Source organism: Pongo pygmaeus, chromosome 20 (genome assembly GCF_028885625.2).
Source record: "Pongo pygmaeus isolate AG05252 chromosome 20, NHGRI_mPonPyg2-v2.0_pri, whole genome shotgun sequence".
Taxonomy (NCBI): domain Eukaryota; kingdom Metazoa; phylum Chordata; class Mammalia; order Primates; family Hominidae; genus Pongo; species Pongo pygmaeus.
Window position 1 is genome coordinate 34,381,553 of NC_072393.2, and position 20,420 is coordinate 34,401,972.

General features: G+C 45.1%; 1 protein-coding gene across 1 annotated transcript; it reads right to left on the reverse strand.

Moving 5' to 3' along the window:
- Positions 1-1,995: 1,995 nt before the first annotated feature.
- Positions 1,996-7,006, reverse strand: LOC129020639 (cytochrome b-c1 complex subunit Rieske, mitochondrial). Its single transcript, XM_054465244.2, has 2 exons — positions 6,669-7,006; positions 1,996-2,882 (listed from the first exon to the last, which is right to left on the reverse strand). Exons 1-2 carry the CDS (start codon positions 6,880-6,882, stop codon positions 2,272-2,274), a joined length of 825 nt encoding a protein of 274 aa, XP_054321219.1. The 5' UTR covers positions 6,883-7,006; the 3' UTR covers positions 1,996-2,271.
- Between the last annotated feature and the right edge of the window lie 13,414 nt (positions 7,007-20,420).

Sequence of the window (20,420 nt, forward strand, 5' to 3'; positions counted from 1 at the left end):
ACAAAATGCAATGAAATTCAAACGACATGAAAATACAGAAAATGAAATTTAGTACTGTGAGAATGAAGAATTACTTCTGATATTTAAATAGTATGTTCCTACAGTTTAGAAAAATGAAGGTACTAAAGCACATTTTGATTCAATCAGGACAAATGCCCTCTATACACTCAGATTGAGTCAAAGTTTTTACAAGGGTATGCTCAGAAAGATCAAAGAAAATTTGATGTTATCTTTAACAAATAATGCAACATTTTCAAAAAGGCCATTTTTATAACACTTTTTAAAGCATAATGAAAAGGCTTGGCTCTCAAGATTGTCCCAAGAATCATCCTCAATAAAATGCAGTACATGTTAATGATCTGATGTCAGGATGCTAACTGGTCAGATTTATTCTGTAAGTAATTTCCTCCTAATATCTAGGATTTTGTTTTCACAGAATGGTAAAAATGTTAACACAGGTCTGCCGTATCCATTCAGCAAAGTGGCATGAAGTGACTTGACTTGTCCTGTCACTTGTGGAACAAAGCCTTCTTTAAAAACTAAATGGGCTACTAGGATTTAACAGCATCCCACCATCAAACTCTAAATATGATAAATGAAGTAAGCAGCCACCAAATATAGCAATTCCAGCACTAAGTGAGGACCTAGAGACCTGCAAACTTCCTACTTCTGTCCTCCACTGCCATGTAGAATTTCAAGGTATCACTTCAGGGTGGGAGGTGATATAGGGTATCAGTATTTCTCTATAGGGAGGGGGTGCTGTTGACATTTTTGGCAGCACAAGTTTTTCTAGCGTGTGGACCTGTGTTCCCCTCACAACTCAATGTTTCACATTCCAACTCTGCCACCAACCCCTCCTCCAACCCCCAATCTGAAGAGTGCCTCCACTATCTAGAGACACAGAATATAAAATACTTCTGTGTCCCACCAATTATCACACATGCTAATTTCATTTCTAGAATGGTAAAAATGAAGCAAAGACTAGTATCTACTCATAAGCATAGAAAGTGACATTGTCTTTTTTCTGTCAACACCTAGCTATTAACATCAAAGGCTGGAATCCTGGATGTTCAGTTCCCTTTGGGCAGACCCAACCTAACCATTTTTGCCATTTTAAAAAAGTGTACATGAGATTATCAGGTAGACTCAGTAAAGCACGACTGGTCCACCTCCAAACAGCAAAGACAAACACATCAAAAAGTGGCTGTGATTCTCAAAGGACAAAGTCCACTCCCAACTCCCAGGGGAAAATGGACCTTAGTCTTGTTTCACCTGCGTAATTGGAGGCAGAATAGGATGTGAATTCCGATGTGCTCTGCGTCTGGTTCCACACCATCTTACAGTGAGAAGTGCTGAGTGACTGTAAGCCCAACAGGAAAAAACATTCAAAGTGTCATCACTACTGAAACAAACCCAGCAGGACCACTTCTGCATGCAGGCATTATTAGGTCTCAGATGCTCCCTTTCTGCCTCCTGATACAGTGGATGCAGGAGCTTTGGGGACATGATGATCCACACACAAAATGAAGGAAATGGCAGAGCACTCTCATTTTGGAAAGTTTCTCTCAGATAATATCACATCACTGCCTATTAAGACTAAAGGATTTTTAAGTACTAATTTACACTCATAAGGGACTAATAAAATTTCCTGGCCTGTCACTTAACGAGAAAAACCAGCAGACCAGACCTGAAGATAAACCCTCAGAGCTACTAATGACTCATTCAGGACTCTTTCCCACAGATTAGAGTTGACATTATCACACGGCTTACACAGTAGGGAGGAAACGCATAGCCAGGACTCTTACCAAGTCCGGTGAATAAGGAATACCTAGATACTATTGTTTCTGTCAATGCCATAGACACTTCCCAGGACTTGGAGATGACCTGTTAATTTTACTTCATCCCAACAATGACCTTGCAGAATCTGCGTCCCTGACGCAAAGCAGGAAGCAAATATTTGGGCAAGAAAATAAAGTCAGTTACAGATTTCACAAGTATCTTGTACACCAGTCTATAATTTTTAATTAGAATTAGCTAAAAGACATTGTACCTTTCAAGTGTATGACTGAGCATAACAATGCTTAACAGTGGCTTTAAGTGAATGCTTGAAAGTATTCAACATTAAATTCAATTTACTTCACATTAATGTTTGCAAATACATCATCAATTCTTACATATTTCAAATCAACTTCAAATACAGAAGGCTTGCTCTAAAATAAGTCTTCTGAGGTGACATAAAGACTGAAAAGCCTATGACTTGAGTCCAAGTCTCTAACCAACAATCACCATATCGTCACTGGTGAACTCATATATGGGGACTTCAAGGTTGAGAGGAGCAGGACCCAATCTGATCCTGCCAGATGCATCATAGTGTGACCCATGGCAAGGGCAGTAATAACCACCAAAATCTCCTGCATTTGCAATGGGTACACAACCAAGATGAGTGCAAACACCTATCAGGATAACCCATTCAGGTTTCTTTACTCGATCTAGATCATGCTGTGGGTCCCTCAACTGTGATAATTCAACTGCAGCTTCCTGCTCAATTTCCTTCTGGGTTCTATGACGCACAAACAGGGGTTTGCCTCTCCATTTGAAAGTCATGTTCTTGCCTTCTGGAATATCGGATAACTTGATTTCGATTTTCGCCAGGGCCAACACATCAGCAGAAGCACTCATGCTGGAAACGAACTGGGTGACGACATTCTTGGCAGCATATGCGACACCCACAGTAGTTACTCCAGTTACCAAATAGGAGAAACCTTTCCTAGCCTCGCTGCTTTCTCTTGAAGACTTCGTACTATCTAAAACTTCAAGGCGGCGGTATTCAGAGAAGTCAGGCACCCTGACGTCTGTGTGGGAATAACAAACAGAAGCAGGGACTGCAAGACAAACAGAAGGTTAAAAAACACAATTAGATGAGTATCCTGAAGGGAGTATATATCAGGAAATAGCCGTTTATGGATTCACAGGTAAAAAATCAAATTCTAAAAATGTGAAATATGGCACTCACTGGGTCTCAGAAATAGTCAAATTGGCAGTGCTAGCATATAAAATCTTAAAAATGAAATGAAGTGAACCACTACCTATCATATTGGTATGAAATCACAAGATACTATTTGTAAATTGAGCTCCCCCTAGTTGGTTGAACATTGCCGATTCAGGATTCACAACACCTCAGTGCATCGCGCTAAAAACGTTAAACAGCAAAATAAACAGTAATATCTCAAAGTTTCCGAAAATTCAACTGCCAAGACTTACTATATAAATCATGCTAAATACCTCCCATACTCTCTGGATTAGAAGGAGACCCTAAAACTCATCTAGTCCACACAGTAAGTTGACGTGTGATCACCTTATTAAGGCAAATGTCCGCCCCTTATAGTCCAATCTGTGTTCTTGGAAAAAACTGTTAATTCATAAAATAATAATGATACAATAATAAACATTCTGTGAACTGTATAACTCTAGTTGCAGAAAAATTAAGGTTTCTATTTTATACTCTAGTGTATAAATTAGTGTTACTTTAACTTAAAACCACTAATAGGCAGAGAAGGACATCCTTATCAGAGCTCTCAAAATAAAATGAAAACTGTAAAAGAACTAATTATTTCGATCTAGCGAGGGAAAAAAAGGGCAAAATTTTCATATCTCCCCCTCTTCAGTAAAGGGCAATAGTTACTGTAAAAGCAGGGGTATTATCTTCCCTTTTCACTGCAGTAGTTCTCTCAACTGGGGCACTTCTAGTCTAGGTCATAAAAGAGCCCAAATGAATGTTAAACAAATAATTACTATGTAGTACTTTGGGAGCAAGGAGTTTCTTTGGTAGTTTAAAAAACAAAAACAAGACACAGTTACATTCCTCTCTCCCATACTATTTTTAAATATCTGACCAAAAAAATTTTTTACCTAGTACCACTTTTAGGTATGTTTCAGGAAGCAAACCTCTTTGCAGATTGTACATTCATCTTAAGAAATTTGCCACAAAGTTTCCTTTTTAAAAAAGGGGACACTAAAAATTCCTCTTTTAGAAAATGTGTTTCCAAAATAAAGATTTCTTTTATGATGCATTTTTATTGTAATAAACTGCAATTCTACCTTGCTCTACTAGGATATCATCCTAATATACTGTACTTCCTTGAGTAGTCAAACATTACAATATGGAATATTTGAACTGCTTTTCACATGATTCTCAAGATCAATAACTTTATGGAAGCCAGAAGTATTCAAACAATAATGAAACCTACCAAAATCACTCCATATGCTTTTCTGACTAAATCATTTCCTGGAGATGACCAGGACATAGAAAATGGCAACTTGAGATTCACATCCCAGAATCTGTGGAGTCAAAGTGACATCACATCCTATACTACTACTCTAACAAATAAATGCTAACCTGCCAGTATACGCTGGCATTTGGAATTAAGCATAAATTACTTGCTCCTAGCACTACCTGGGATTACAGAAAAGATGAGTTTCCTCCCTAAAAGATAAAGGAATAAAAAGTTCATACTTCTACATTAAAAACAGTATCCACAACCCTTAACAGTATACAAGGAAATGTACAAGAAAACTCAATGGCTTTGCCCTTCTCATTCAGAGATTTGGTGGCAAAAGTCTCCTCCCACTCTGTCTAGCTGGTTACACTTTAGTAGGCTACACCACCAAGAATCCTTTCGGAAATTAAACTGCCCTGTTGCAAAAATCATTCTCCAAATATTTACATGAGCTGCATTAGGTCTGACTTTTAGTAAGATGCTAGATTTAATTCTAACCTAAAGCAAAATCAAATACTTAAAGGAGAAAATTTAAGGAATTTTAACAAGTTTTATTTTAAGGTGAGCTCCAATGCGCCTTGGAAATCTGCATGAAAATAGTACAACCTTCCTCTCCAACTCAAGAATCTTCTCCAGATCCAACCCCTCCACTCCCATGAGCCATCCTGCCATGAACCATCTAGACAGACTATAATGTGAACTGAAATTACAGGCTGAAATGATTACAGAAAAGCTTTTTGCCTTATGGTTCTACATTATTTGCCTGTTTCTAAAAAAAATTTCTCTAAGTCAGGTAAGCCTCCAATTTTCTGAAGAAACTTTAGCAACATGACAAATTCCAAAGATGCTTTTCTGTTGCTATTGAAATGTTCTCCTTCCTTCCTTCCCACCTTCAGGTCCCAAGGATGGGCTACGGTACTCTACACCCGCCGTGGACAGTTTCTTCAAAACCCACTGATGCTCCTTAACAAATATTCATTCACAAATACTTTGCACTCACTGTATACAAAATCCGACGTTGTATAGATAGAAAAATAAAGAAGACATTACCTTCTCTATGCCCTTAAGCCCAAGGTTGGAGGAGTTGCCAATAAACACAATACAGAGTGTAAAGTGTGTGTGCTATAAAGACAGACAAATCAGCAAATAAAAACTTTATTCACCTGATCCTTAGATGAGATTGAAAAGATGGGTAAGGAAAACATAGGGACATGGAGCAACTTAGTGGAAGGACCATGAAGAAAGTGCAGAGCCCAGGGTGAATGAAGGCAGAGTAAAAAGAAAAGTGGCGGGCAATTTGGTTAACGTGTAGGAGAATATCACAAACAGCTATCAATGGAGCCAGGCTGGTAACACAATGAAACACGCAGACCTGGTAAAGGCTGTGACAAACTGGAGAAGACCACTTGCTCCAACTGCGGGGGCAGCCACTATACAGCACGCTATGGACTCTTCCCAAGTAGAAACTAGATCCCAGTATTACCAGCTTCCAGCATTTTAAGAGATGTCATTAGTCTTCCCAGTTTTTTTGAAAACTACACAGCCTGCAGACACACTGCCCACAGGCTGTCATTTCTCTATCTCCGATACAGGGCCAAGTAAAGATGGAATGCGAGGCAAAGAAGATAAACGGGGATCTAAGGACAGAGGGTGTGGAATAGCCCCTGCGAAGAGCTCAGTGGCTACGAAAATTCGTCTTGTCAAATCCCTGCTACCACATGTACACACCACGGATCCTGGTGCCAGTCATTCTACCTCGTCTGTTTTCTCATCTGTAAAATGTAAATGTCGTCAATCTCTGCCCGTTCTTGAAGACTGATTATGTTGTGACACTACACTGTAACTGACCTTTGTGTATGTGTTGTTTTTTTTTTTTTTTTTTGGTGGGGGGCTGATGAAGGGGAAGGACACTGAAGGGATCGGTAGTGGTGAGAAGACCAACTTCCCAAATATTAGTGAGTTTCCATTTCTTAAGTGTAAGTGCCCAAACTGTGCTAATAGCTTTACGTAGAATTCCTCCACCTAAGCCTCACGACACCCCTACAAAATTGGTAAAGATATGAATCCATTTCACAGGAAGTACGTTTAGAAACTCGCCCAAGGTCAAACGACCTGCAAGCAACAAAACCCCTCAGAGGTGGCTGGAACAGCGGGACTACAGAGCTCGTGAACTCGGCCAAGGAGGAACCAGGCGAAGCCGGCGGACGCGAGTCCAGGCGGGCCCCTAGAAAGACGCCCCGGGCCCGGGGGCCAGGCCCAGCGTCGCAGAGGCCGCCCAGCCCGACCTGATTCAGGCTCCGCTCGCGCGTCCGCGGCCGCTCCCTGCTGGGGGCTGGAGGAGTGGGCACCGAGAGACCCCCAGCCCCGCTCGCGGCCCTCGCCCCGGCTCACCATTGAGGCCCACGGAGGCGACCAAAGGCCGGCGCACGGCCTGGCCGCTCAGCGACTCCCGGCTGAGGAAGGGCCGCTTCAGGTTCAACACAGGCTGCTCCGGGGTGGCGGGCACCGTGGCCTGCACCAAGGGCCGCAGCGCGCCCGCCACCCCGCGGGACGTGGCCGACAGGACGGGCGCGAACGGGCCCGACCGGGTTGCGACCGACAACATGGCGACAGCCGCTCCAACCGCCAAGCTGGTCACTGGGACGACCTTCCAACCACGGCGCAGGCGCGAGGAGGCGCGGGACGCGCGACGTCAGCGCGCCGCCGGAAAGGAAGTTCTGCAGTCCTGCAGGGCGGGGCAAACCTGGAGAGGCGCTGCGTCGGGGGACGGGCTACAAGCCGTCGCTGGGGGCGGGGCTTGCGGCCCACCTGTCGGTCCCGGTGCCACCTGGTCTGTGTCCCGGGAGATCCCCAGAAGAAAGAGAGGGCTGAACAGGGGACCCCACTGACGTCCGATGGGCCGACTTTACGATCCTTTAGGGTAAAAATTTCATCTAGGAAGACCTAGAGATAACAATAAACGATTATAGTTTAACTTAGGGTGGTAATATATCTCAACTAGGACAAAGTCCAGCACATAGTAATCGCTATGTGTTTACTATGATGATTTTTATTATCTTCGTCTAACAGCAACAACAACAAAAAGGCCAGAGGCATCTGTGCAAAGCTCGATAATGCCAATGGATTATGTTTATTAAGCATTCACTGTGTATTTGGTTTTGCGTTTTATTATACCTACGTTGTTTCATTTGTTATCAAGGTCTCTATGAAGTCAGAGCTATTATATCGGCATTTTACCCATGAAGAAACCGAGGTTTAGAGAGATTCTTTTCCGGGAACTGGATAGCCAGCAAGATGTGAAGCAGGGTAATCTGTCTCCTGAGTCTATGCTCTTCAGTGCCACCACTGTTTCCCCAAGTAAGATTTTAGAATTTTAGAGGATGCGCAGAGTTCGCTCATTCACTTTCCATCACACAGTGAGAAAGTTTTGTTTTGTTTTGTTTTGTTTTGTTCTTCAATCTTGATTGCACCAATGAGAAAGTCTCAGTTTGGTGCTAATACATCTTTAATTAAAAAAAAAAAAAAGTAGAGATGAGGTCTCACTATATTGCCCAGTCCAGTCTCGAACTTCTGGCCTCAAGGAGTCCTGTCTCCGCCTCCCAAAGTACTGGGATTATAGGCATGAGCCAATGCACTTGGCCTCAGTTTGATCCTAATATATCTTTAATTCCTCTCTACACTTGTCTCCCACTTTTAACAGAAAAGATCTTGAGTTAGAAGCTCTTAGCAGAGAACTGAGTCTAGAGTGACTTCATTATATGGTTCATAGTATCGATTTTCTATCCATACTGGTTTTCTATTCTGTACTATACTGAGATAAAGTTTTTCATTTATTTAGGTCAAAAATGATTTAAATATTAAGTAAATGTTAATATAAGCAGTGTACAGAATTGGCTCTGTGCTGTGCATGGGCTCTGTGATCTGGGCAAGTTCCCTCACCTCTCTGTGCCTCAGTTTCCTCACCTGCCAAATGGGGGCAGTAATGATGCCACATGTGTTGTAAAGTTACTGGGAGGAGTAAATGTACTAAAACATGTAAAGCACCTACAAGCAGGCCCAGCACACAGGCAGCACCAAGTGACGATTTGCTGGTGGTTTTTTTATCTGAGATGCCACCTCCTCTAAGAAGCCTTCCCTTGATCCTTGCTGATTCATTGTTATTCCTCATGCCAGGTCCAAAGTGTACTGACAGGTTTCCCCTTTGACCTTCCTATGACTCCTCTTAGGGCCTAGGCTTTGCCCAGCATTATAGCCCAAGAGACTATACTGTACTCTCAAGATTGGAGGCTGCCTCCTCAGGGGCCACCCTGGCCAGGCTCATCACACAGCTGGCTCAGTGCTCTCCCTTGGCAACAACCTTAGGATAAAAGACATTTCCAGAGAAGTTGTCACACACCATGCATGGTTGGAGTGCTTCGCATGAAATAATATCACAATTCCCTCTGAGTTAGTAAGAGTAAATGAAAAATGAATGAATGAATGAATGAGCCTTCACAAAACCTTCACAATGTCCCAGTTGGGTGAACAGAATAGGAATTATCTCCAGACTTCCTGGGTTCAATTTTAGTTTCACCACTCACTAGCTGTGCCCTAGGGCAAGTTATTTAATCTCTGTGTGTGCCTCCGTCTTTCTCTTGTAAAACAGAGATAATAACAGGATCTACCCTAGAGAGTTATTTTAAGGATGAAATGGATTAATATATGTAAAATGCCTAGAACTGTGCCTGGAACACAGTATGTAACTATCTGCAATAATAATAACTTTCTATTTTCTGGATGAAGAAACTAAGACTCAGAGAAGACAAATGACCTGCCCAAAGACACACTGATAAGAACCCATCTGGTAGTGGTGTTCTAGTCCAGTGTTGCAGCAGAGAGATGAGTAACTGTATGGCGGAACATCTGTCCTCTCATGGAAGAAGGAGGCCAATGTCCAGGACTGGCAGGCATGCTGGAACTTGGACTTCTGTAGGCCAACCTGGGTTCCACTTGGTAGATGGGGGTCTTGCTGTGTTGCCCAGGCTGATCTCAAACTCCTGGCCTCAAGCAGTCCTCCTCCCTTAGCCTCCAGAGTAGGTAGAACTACAGGTGCACACCACTGCAACCCCTCAGTGGTTGTTATTTAACTGAAGGGGGTTTTAGCTTTCATGTATCAGCTCACTCTGGAGCCAGACAGCCTGGCCTTCATGCCAGCTCTGCCCCTGACTACCTGTGTGACATCGGGCAACATTACTGAGTGTCAGATTTCTTATTTGTAAAACAGGGATAAAAATGAGACTGCTGTGCAAATTAAAGGAAAGAATCCATGTGAGATATTTAGCACACTGGCATAAAACGAGAGCTTAATAAACATTGTTAGTTTTGTAAACTGAGGAAAAAAATAGCCACAGGCCTGGGAACATAAATGCTTGGTAAGCTTCTCAGTTCCCTGGAAGTCTGACAAGCAATGTGTATGTATGAACAAGGCAGGAGGAAGCATGACACCAAGCCTTCCTTTTAACAAACACTATTTAAATCAGAGGTCGGAAGTCATGGATTGGAGATCATTCTCTCCACACTCATTTCTGCCCAGAGATACCTGGTGATCTGGCATACACACTGCTATGAACCTCAGAATTATTTGCTAGCATTTACAAATTGTGAGTACTCCCACATACAAACTGTGGTAGATGGAATAATGCCTCCCCACAAAAATGTCCACAGCCTAATCCCTGGAACCTGGGAATATGTTACTTTACACGGCAAAGGAATGTTGCAGCCGTGATTGGAGATTGAGATAGGGAGAGTGTATTAGTCTGTTGTCATGCGGCTATGAAGAAATACCTGAGACTGGGTAATTTACAAAGAAAAGAGGTTTAATTGACTCACAGCTCAGCATGGCTGGTTGTGGGGGTGCCCTCAGGAAATTTACAATCATGGCAGGAGTCACCTCTTCACAGGGTGGCAGGAGAGAGAATAAGAGCAGAGCGAAGGGGGAAACCCCTTATAAAGCTATCAGATCTCGTGAGAACTCACTATCATGAGAACAGCATGGGGGAAACCGCCCCCATGATCCATCACCCCCACCTGGTCCCGCCCTTGTTACAACTCAAGGGGATTGTAACAATTCAAGGTGAGATCTGGGTGGGGACACAGAGCCAAACCATATCAGAGAGTCTTCCTGCAGTGTCCAGGTGGGTGCGGCATGTTCATAGGGTCTTAGAAGAGGGAAGCAAGAGGTGAGAGGACAGAAATGCCACATTGCTGGCTTTGAGGGTGGAGCCAGAGGAGGGGCCTGCAGGCAGAGATAGAGCTGGAAATGGAAAGGAAACCTTCTCCCTTAGAGTCTCCAGAAGAAGTGCAGCCCTACAGACCCGTGTTAGGCTTCAGACCTCCAGAATTGTAAAATAATATAATTGCATTATTTTAAGCCACTCGAGGCCCATGTCCTCAACATAGAGAAAGATGGTGGGGTGCTGTCAGCCAGGGTGGGTACCTGCTTGGTGGTCTGGGTCCTTTCCCACTGTGTCCATTCAGTTACATTACCTGCCCACCTGCTGAGGCCTCGAGTTTGGGACCTCAGGTTTATATAATTCCTCACACAAGCATGATCGATTGATTCCAGAGAGTAGTAGAACACTGATACGCAGGGGAATCTGCTAGTTCCAAGTGTGAGTTGTAGTCTAGACACTTCCTGTTCCCTACAGTCTTTTTTTTTTTTTTTTTGAGACAAAGTTTTGCTCTGTTGCCCAGGCTGGAGTGCAGTGGTGTGATCTCGGCTCACTGCAACCTCGGCCTCCTGGGTTCAAGCAATTCTGCCTCAGCTTCCCAAGTAGCTGGGATCACAGGCACGTGCCACCATGCCCAGCTAATTTTTGTATTTTTAGTAGAGATAGGATTTCGCCATGTTGGCCAGGGTGGTCTCAAACTCTTGACCTCACATGATTCGCCTGCCACAGCCTCCCAAAGTGCTGGGATTACAGGCGCGAACCACCCTGCCCAGCCCTCTTCCCTACAGTCTTGATGTGTTCATCTGGGCAATGTGTGTTGAGGGGGCATAGGAAGGGGAGCTCTAAGGCAAATGTGCTAGGATTCTGCATTCGTCATCCTCAAAACAAAATTGGTCACTGGGTAGTTCTGCCTGTGATCCTGCATAATGTGCAAAGCCAGTAAGATGCCTTTGCCTCATCCCCAGGGAACATGCCTCCCAGCCACTTTCATCTCACCTTGTGCCCACACAGAAAGGCAACTGCCTCCCTGCTGAAGGGACCCCACGCCTGTCTCCTGTTTCCACACAATTACCCCGGGAAATGCCTGGCTTCCTATTTCCAGTTGCAGCCATCATGACAGTTTCAGCCTCTCCCCACAGCCCACGTCCCTTGCTTGAGCAGCGAGATGTGAAGACAGACAGCCGCTTGAGAACTGCACAGACTGTCCTTAATCTAAGCCATTTAAAAGGCATTTGTGTTCTATAAAACCTGTTTCTGTAATTCTGTGCCGCTACTTTGAAAGATGGTAACCCTAGGGAGGAGAAGAAATTAGCCAGGGAGGAGAAGTTCAGATGTGCTAATATTTTAATCGCTCATTCTTTCATCACATTAGTCACATTCATTAAGTATGATTAATTTCAGGCTTTGTTGAAAACCCTATCAGTTTGCCTATCAGCCACACATCCATCTCTTGCCAAGCAGGCTGCTGCAGTAGCACCAAAAGTCCCCCAATGTTTTTTACACCTAGATTGTATTATGTGCCCCCTGAAAATGTGTGGAATTAATTGAGCTCATTTGTTTCAAATACTTTGCAAGAGCCTGGGCTCTTGAGTCAGGCGGCCTAAGTGTGATCCCAAGTCCTCCCATTGCTGGAGTCACTTGGGCAAGTGACTGACGCCCTCTGAGCCCTGGTGTCCTCGTCTGAGGATGGAGATAAGAATACCTATCTCGAAAGTTGGTTGTGAAGATGAAAGAAGGCTTTCAAATTGCTAAGTTAGTTGGTTAAGATTGTAATTAAGGGCCCTTGGAGATGGATCATTCATCCATTCATTCATCCATTCAGAAGATTTGTGTACAGTGACTACAGTATGCAACGCTGTGTGTCCACTGCTGATGAGAGAGACAGCAGCGAACACAGCAGTCAAATGTGTGTGGCCCCCAGGACCTTATATTTTAGTGGTGGAAGCTAGACAACCACCAAACATGTAATATACCAGATGGTGGTACGTTCTATGGAGGAAAGAAAGGACAAGGGGCAGGGAGTCCTGGGCTGGTGGGACAGGGTGCTATGGCTCAGAGGGAACTCAGAGATCACCTAATTCAGGCCCTGACATGGAGGGCTCATGCTTCGCACACTGTGCTAAGAATTTGGACTTTCTTTCTCCAAGAATAAGGACAACGAGAGCCAGCAAGCAGGGAAGTGGAGGAAGGATGGTGCCGTCTGGCTGCTCACCTGCTAGCTGGAACTCCCGGAGGACTCTGTGAGGATGCAGGTAGAAGGTGTGTAAGCATGTGACTGCATGGAAGCCCTTGGCATGTGATCCACTCCATGCTCCAAATTGCCATCCTTTCTGCGTGCTATTAGGGACTTCCCCTGGCTCTCCCTGCAGAGTGAGGAGTACTCTGAGAGAGACAGGTCTAGGATGAACTGTTTTGATGGAGAATTAAACATTTTTTGGAGGGAAGGAAGATTTCGGGGTGTGAGGGATAAGTTGAAGGAGTATGGCTCTGAAAGTCCTTGGGCAGTTTGTAGAGGACAGAGAAGGTGGTAATGTCAGTTTCTGCCCCCCTCTCACCTCCATCTCTGGCCTTCTCAGTGGTCCACAGCTCCCCAGTGTCTCCCTCCCCCAACTTCTACCTTTGGCCTTCTCAGTTGTCCAAGGGCTCCCTACCTTCAGTCATCTTGTTCTCAAGCCTGAAGTGCTGGATCCACTCAGCTGCGACCCAGCTCAACACCTCTGTGAAGGCTTTGCCCATCAATCAGGAGAAGCCAAGATCCAGAGACTGTTGCCCACGTTCTGTCTTTGCAGAGGGAAGCCCAACAGAGCCCTCTTCTCCCTGGGGAGGAACTGGCTCCCTGAATCTCCAAGACAACTCCAGACAGCCCTGGGGACCTTGAATGTGAGCAAGGGGAGCAGGAAGGAGGCTCCAACCCACCCAGGGCCCCTGCAGGGTCTGCACACACAATTACAGGTCCTCATTTGCCTCTCCTAATGATGCCCCAAAACATTAAGGGAAGTTAAATCAAACTACCAGGTGTCCAGCATGAACAGCTGAAATAATAAACTCACGAGGTAAATAAGACATTTTATTTGTACTGTTTCAAAATTGGTAGATGCAGGAAAGCAAATTGTGATGTGCTTGGGATTTAATTTGTATTTCAAGGTACTAATGAAGGCAGCACCCATTTTCCCAAAGGCCTTTTCATCCCTGAATCTTGAGAGCACTTTTCTAAGCATACTGGGAATAAATTAAGTTGCAAAACCTCCATGAAAAAGATTATGGTTAAAACATAATTTTGAGGAACCACTTGAGTTTATCCATTTACCTGCTTTTAAGTACGCACACCTATTTTTTTTACAATTATTTTTCACAAAAGAAGGAACTTTGTGTGACGTATACAAGCAGGTAATGACAAACCTCCAGCATCTTTAAAATAAAACTCAAGTTGGGCTGGGCAGGATGTCACATGCCTGTAATCCCAGAACTTTGGGAGGCCAAGGCCGGTGGGATCACCTGAGGGAGCTCGAGACTAGCCTGACCAACATGGTAAAACCTTGTCTTTACTAAAAATACAAAAAATTAGCCTGACATGGTGGTAGGTGCCTGTAATCCCGCTACTTGGGTGGCTGAGGCAGGAGAATCACTCGAACCCAGGAGGCAGAGGTAACAGTGAACCAAGATCGTGCCATTGCACTCCAGCCTGGGCAACAAGAACCAAACTCTGTCTCAAAAAAATAAAATAAAATAAAAATAAAACTCAGGCTGAACTAAACCAGCCTTCTGAGTCAACGTGTAGATATTCCATAATGAAGTATGCTGATTAATAAATTATTTGATTACCAGGTAAGTATACCTGCAATCAATATAACTGCCCAAAAGCTCTGAATTAGAAATGGTGCAATAAAATATAACTGAAAGGTATTAGGAATAGGTAGTTTTAATTACAGGGAATGATTAATTGATCATTTAGATAGTATTGATCTACAACTTATTTAATTCTTTGCAATTTAATTTGTCAGATTTGAATCCAAATAACTGATGATTTGTTCCATGAATGCCAGAGCTGGAAGGGATGGGGATGGCAGAAGAGACAAGACTGGACCATGGACCTGGTGGTTCTGTGCAGAGGCCGAAGCTACTCTCCTTCCCACCTGGCCCTGTGCTGGGCCTAACCTGGAGCCCCCTCCATCCTCTGCCTCATTCATCTCCGGGTCAAGGTCCAGCACAAACTCCACATCCTCCAGGAAGCCCTGGGGACACGTCCAGCCTCCTGGCAAGATGGGGGTTACAGGAGTGTGTATAAAGGGGAAGGCAAGAACGTGCCCTTGGTGGAGCAGTGAAAAGAAGCCCTCATGTGACAAGTGTTTTGCTCCTAACCCACCTCCTGTGGTGACATCTTCTAGGTTAACTGCTCTTGTTGATCTCTGCACATAAACCAAGCTAACTGTGAGAGGCCTTTCATTTCTAGTTCAAAGCAAGGAGACCACAGTTCCTTCTGAACACTTACCCCCAAGGAGGTAAGGAGGGCGTCCCATGAGCAACACTGTGTGTTAAAGATGCACACAAGCACTGGGACCCGACCAAGGACAAACACGTCTCCAGCCCCCTCAGACCCTTGCTGCTGCCCAGATGTCTGCTGTCATCGGTCACATCCTAACCTCAACCCCCTCTCTCCTCCCACTTAAAAGGAGGCTGAAATTCATAGTAACTTCAGTTGGTTCTTTAGGACACTGGCCCACCACCTTCTCGGTTGCTGGCTCTCCAAAACAAAGCCCCCTCCCTTGACCCAACTCCTTGTCTCTTAACGTACTGGCTGTCGTGCAGTGCATGGTACCGGCTTGAACTCGGTTATGTTGCCACGGCCTCTGGCGGTGCTCATTGTGTGTGGATGAGTATTTTACAGCTACTGTTCTACTTCCAGTCCACTTCCTCTGGACGGCTGTGGGATGTGCTGTGGATGCCCTCTCTTAGGCTGGAATAAACCACCCTACCTTCTCCTCTGCCTTGTCTCCACCAAATAAACTCCTTAAGGCAGTGATAGAGTCTTGCACTCCACGAAGAAGTATTGCTGTATCCTCAGCTGTGTAAGAGTGACCGGACTCCTTCTATTCCACCTGTAATGGAACTTTAGGCATGCAGAGAGAGACAGCAAATTTGTGCTGGCTGAAGGGGTCAGCAAATGCATATGAGGCTTCTTGTGCTCCAGAGAGAGAATAGAGTGCCGTCAGTGAGACCCTGATGGGAGACGGAACCAAAAGCCTGGGCAGAAGGGATCGTGGAGGTGCCCGGGGTCGGGAGGGATGGGAAGGGTGAGGAACACAAGAGATCACCTGGAGGCATGAGAGAAGAAGGCAGGCACTGGGGACGGTGCCGCTGATTCAGGTGGAACAACATCCTAGGACCCGAGTGCTGGGCAGGTGCATCCGTGGAGGGAAGCTTCTCTCCACTCTCAGCTCCTGCTGAGAGAGGCATTCATTCCCCTGGCTTGCCCTGCAAGAGACAGGGGCTCTAGGTAGATCTCTGCTATTTAGGGAATAGAATGTGAATATTTGAAAGTTCTAGAGGTCAAGTCTTAGGTTCCCTCTCAGCTCAGATCCCAAATGGTACACTCTACCCCAACCTCCTTTTCTTGTAGCTTTGCTACATGGAGAGGAAAATACCTTGCCAGACACCAACAGTGCCTTCTCAGCATTTTGTGTGAAGACAACTCAGACCTTAAGAGAATAGGGTCTAATTTGCAGGTGCCACTGGAAGGCAGAGATCACGGGAGCCCTGGACTTCAGACAAGGTAGAGGGATCCTGGAGACAGCACATCTGGCCCTGGAGCCCTGCCCACCTGGGAAGTGAGGGCAGCTCTCCTGCTCTCCCAGGAGGCCTGCCCGAGGACCCCCATGTCCTCTATGTGTGGGATTCTGCAGTTTGCACTCACAACCCAGAGCCTTTTACCCAACTACCCTGTTTGTAGGAATGTGTCCAAAATAAGCATCAGACAAGTACATGAAGATGAATGTGCAAAGACGTTCATAACAGGATTGTTTATAATCATGAAAAATGATCTGCAGATTTCCTGTCTGCTGTGCAGGATGAGTTAGACGGGAATGCATCCATAAAATCACTTTGCCCTCATTTAAAATTATATCATAGATCTATGTTTAATGACATAGTAAACGGTACTCAATGCATTAAGTGAAAAAAGCAGCTTATACATCAGGATGTATACGATCAAGTTTTTGTTAAATGGATGCATGTATGCATGTCAGTAACTGTGTTTGCAAGCAAAACGTCTAGCAAGATGTGCATCAAATATTAACAATCATTATCTTTGGACTCTGGATTTATTAACATCTATTTTTGACTTTGCTTTTGTTTTTCTATGTTATCTGACACTTTTACACTGAGTTTATATTATTATTTTTACAATTAAAATATCAATCCATCAATCTACCTGCATTTGGGAGGTCCATTTCAACTACACGAGGAAGACAGGATAGAGAAGAATAGCACTAAGTATGAGTACCTGTGATTCAGAGAGGGAAGCGACTTGGAATTCTAGCCCAGCTCCTCCACGTGCCCCCTCTCTACCTCTTCCACTCTCCCGTACTTGCTCCTGGTGCCCCAGCACTCCTGGGTGCCTCCTGTCTTCCCAGCACGCACAACCCAGCTGAGCTTTTTATTAGTACCCACTTTACCCCTGATCTTCCCGCCCTCCACACCTCTTGTCACTCCCAGTCACTCCACTGATTTTTATTTTTTTATTTATTGACTTCGTCAACATCTGAATCAACGGTGTCTGTTTCTTTGCCTGCTCACTTACAGTTGGCCTTGTTTACTACTGTGGGAAGCTAACAGTGTCTACTGTAGCCAAATCGGCACATTTATTTATTTATTTGTTTATTTATTTATTTATTTATTTGGAGACCAAGTCTCACTCTGTTGCCCAGGCTGGACTGCAGTGCCGTGATCTTGGCTCACTGCAACCTCTGCCTCCCAGGTTCAAGTGATTCTCGTACCTCAGCCTCCCAGTGGGACTGCAGGTATGAGACACCACACCCGGCTAATTTTTGTATTTTTAGTAATGACGGCTTTCACCGTGTTGGCCAGGCTGGTCTCGAACTCCTGATCTCAGGTGATCCACCTGCTTCGGCCTCCCAAAGTGTTGGGATTACAGACGTGAGCCACTGAGCCCAGCCTATTTATTATTTATTTTATTTTTTATTTTTTTGAGATGGGGTCTTGCTCTGTCTCCCAGGCCAGAGTGCAGTGGTGCAATCATAGCTCACTGCAGCCTTGAACTCCTGGGCTCAAGCACTCCTCCTGTCTCTGCCTCCCAAGTAGCTGGGACTACAGGTGTGTACCACCACACCTGGCTGTAATCAGCACCTTTAAAGAACCTAAAGATGGACTCCTGCCCATCCCACCCCATGAAATCTACGTCTGAATATTAGAGAAACTCCAAGGGAGTTCTCAGTTTTCCCATATCTTCTCTGCTCACTCCTGTGTCCCCATAACAGCATACATCTTGTCCACTGTATGTGCTCGGTGAATAAGTAACAATTGAATTGATGGATAAGTGGATGCATGTCTCCTGAGTCTTGGGGAAGGAAAGAGAAGACAGAAGAGGGCTACATTAGAGAGGAAAGTTTTTAGGCCACTGGGCAGGTACAAACAAGGCCAGTCATGGTGGCTCACACCTGTAATCCCAGTACTTTGGTAGGCGGAGGTGGACAGATCACCTGAGGTCAGGAGTTTAAGACCAGCCTGGCCAACATGGTGAAACCCCATCTCTACCAAAAATACAAAAATTAGTCGGGCGTGGTGGCACGTGCCTGTAGTCCCAGCTACTCAGGAGGCTGAGGCAGGAGAATCACTTGAACCCGGGAGGCAGAGGTTGCAGTGAGCCGAGATTCCACCACTGAACTCCAGCCTGGGCAACAGAGCGAGACTCTGTTTCAAAAGAAAGCAACAACAACAAAAAGCAAGAGCAGGTGAGTATCAATGAGAAGAAACCCCTATCCCCAGCAGTTGGTGAGTTGGGAATCACGCCAAGGAGGACACTCGGAACAGCCAGGTCAGAAAGCAGCGGCCCCTGATGATGGCTTGGCCCGCCCAGACAGTGAATGCCGTTTTCTAAACCTGGTGAGATGATAACCTTTTAACCTGCTATGTAAAAGCTATTTTTAAACATGGAGGGGAAAAAAATAACCTTTCCCAGGGTGAAACCGTAACAGTCACTTAGAGCACAATGGATCTTTATTTTTTATGACCAAGTTATAAATTGTTGAAAATAAGAGTTTCAAATGGAAATGTTGACATATTAATCTTATCTATAGCAGCATGAATAACCAACCATAACCGTTATTATTCTGTGTTCTATGAACATTGGCTTTTTTGAAAGTTCAACTTGCTCAATATGTTTGCCTTTTAACATGAGTTGAGGTAATTTGCATGAACACAAATAAAGAAGTATCAATTCAGTGGCATTATGAATTAATTAGCTGCAGCCCACCATCATGAATTGGGAAATGCAACCGCACTTTCCATCTCTTTTATTTATAGCCCACTCTTGCTACGTTACACCTTTTCAGATATTAAGTACCGAACATGGTTGCTTCTTAAAAAGGTTAATTATCCAAGACAGGTTTATGGTACTTTATCTAAAGGCCAATATTCTACTTCTTTGGCATCTTGGATTTACGTAATTACAATCAGTGGAAAGTTTATCGTCAGATTTCCTTTCCCACCACTCCCCAGCAGGCACCTTTGTCCTCTTGAGATCTACCAGTACTGGGGGTCTCCACCAGCTGGTCTTTGTTTCTTACTCCGGCAAAGCAACATCGACAGCTTGCAACAGCCAACTTTCCTTGCCTTAAATGTGAGGCACATGGAATGACCACATGAGCAAGGCAGGCTGAATCCAGCCCAAAGCCTGCAGCACCTGGAGCAGAGCTCACCAGTGGAGGCTGTGGGCAAAATCAGGCCCAGAGCCATGGTTTCTTTGGCCTATAAAGTGTTGAAATACAGTATTGTGTGCCTATAATCCTAGCTACTCAGGATGCTGAGGCAGGAGGATCTCTTGAGGCCAGGAGTCTGGCTATGTTACCCAGGCTGGTCTACATAGCCAGACTCCAACTCTACAAAAAAATTTTTTTTAAAAATTAGCCAGGCGTGGTGGCATGGATCTGTAATCCCAGCTACTTGGGAGGCTGAGGCAGGGGAATTGGTTGAGCCTGGGAGATCAAGGCTGCGGTGAGCTATAATTGCCACCACTGCACTCCAGCCTGGGTGACAGAGCAAGACTCTGTCCCAAAAAAAAAAAAAAAAAAAAACAACAACGGAATTGTCAACCAGTATTTGAAAATTTGGAGGTTACACACACACACATGCACACACCACACAGACAATCAGATTGTCAGACCATAACAGCCGCACTCCCAGGCAGCAACCATGAGGAGTGGTGTGGAGGCCCCGGTTTAGACAGGGCCTGAGCTCTGCAGCTTCTCCGTGGTTGCTCCCAGCTCCCATTGTCTTCTAGAACACGAAGCTGAGTGCTCGTTGTGATTTATCCCTCAATATTGGGTGCATTGAAAACTGTATGGTACCTGCCTGGCCCTTGTAACTGGAGGAGACATTTACACAAGGGCAGGGCTGCACCTGGGGTAGGGAGGGACAGGGAGGGAGAGGAGTACAAGACACCACATGGGGGCATGGAAGGAGAAGGCAGGCTCCAAGGTTGGTGCCCCCAGTCCAGGTAGAGTGAGCATGCCTGGCACCTAAGTGCTGGGCAGATGCATCTGTGGAGGGAGACTTTGCTCCCCACTTGGCTACTGCAGGGAGAGAGGCAGGAGGAGGCCTCCCTGGGAGGTGCTCCAGGGGACCAGGTTGCAAATCCAAGCCCTGCAAAGCCAAGAAGGCAGGCATCCAGCACTCTATTCAACCACCTGCAGACAGTGTG

What these genes read in the sequence shown, in the direction of transcription:
- LOC129020639 (XM_054465244.2), bottom strand. Translation starts at nt 6,882, where the DNA reads ATGTTGTCGGTCGCAACCCGGTCGGGCCCGTTCGCGCCCGTCCTGTCG. An exon ending in CGCCTCCGTGGGCCTCAATG is followed by an intron (nt 2,883 to 6,668) that starts GTGAGCCGGGGC and finishes TTTGTCTTGCAG; the next exon opens with TCCCTGCTTCTGTTTGTTAT.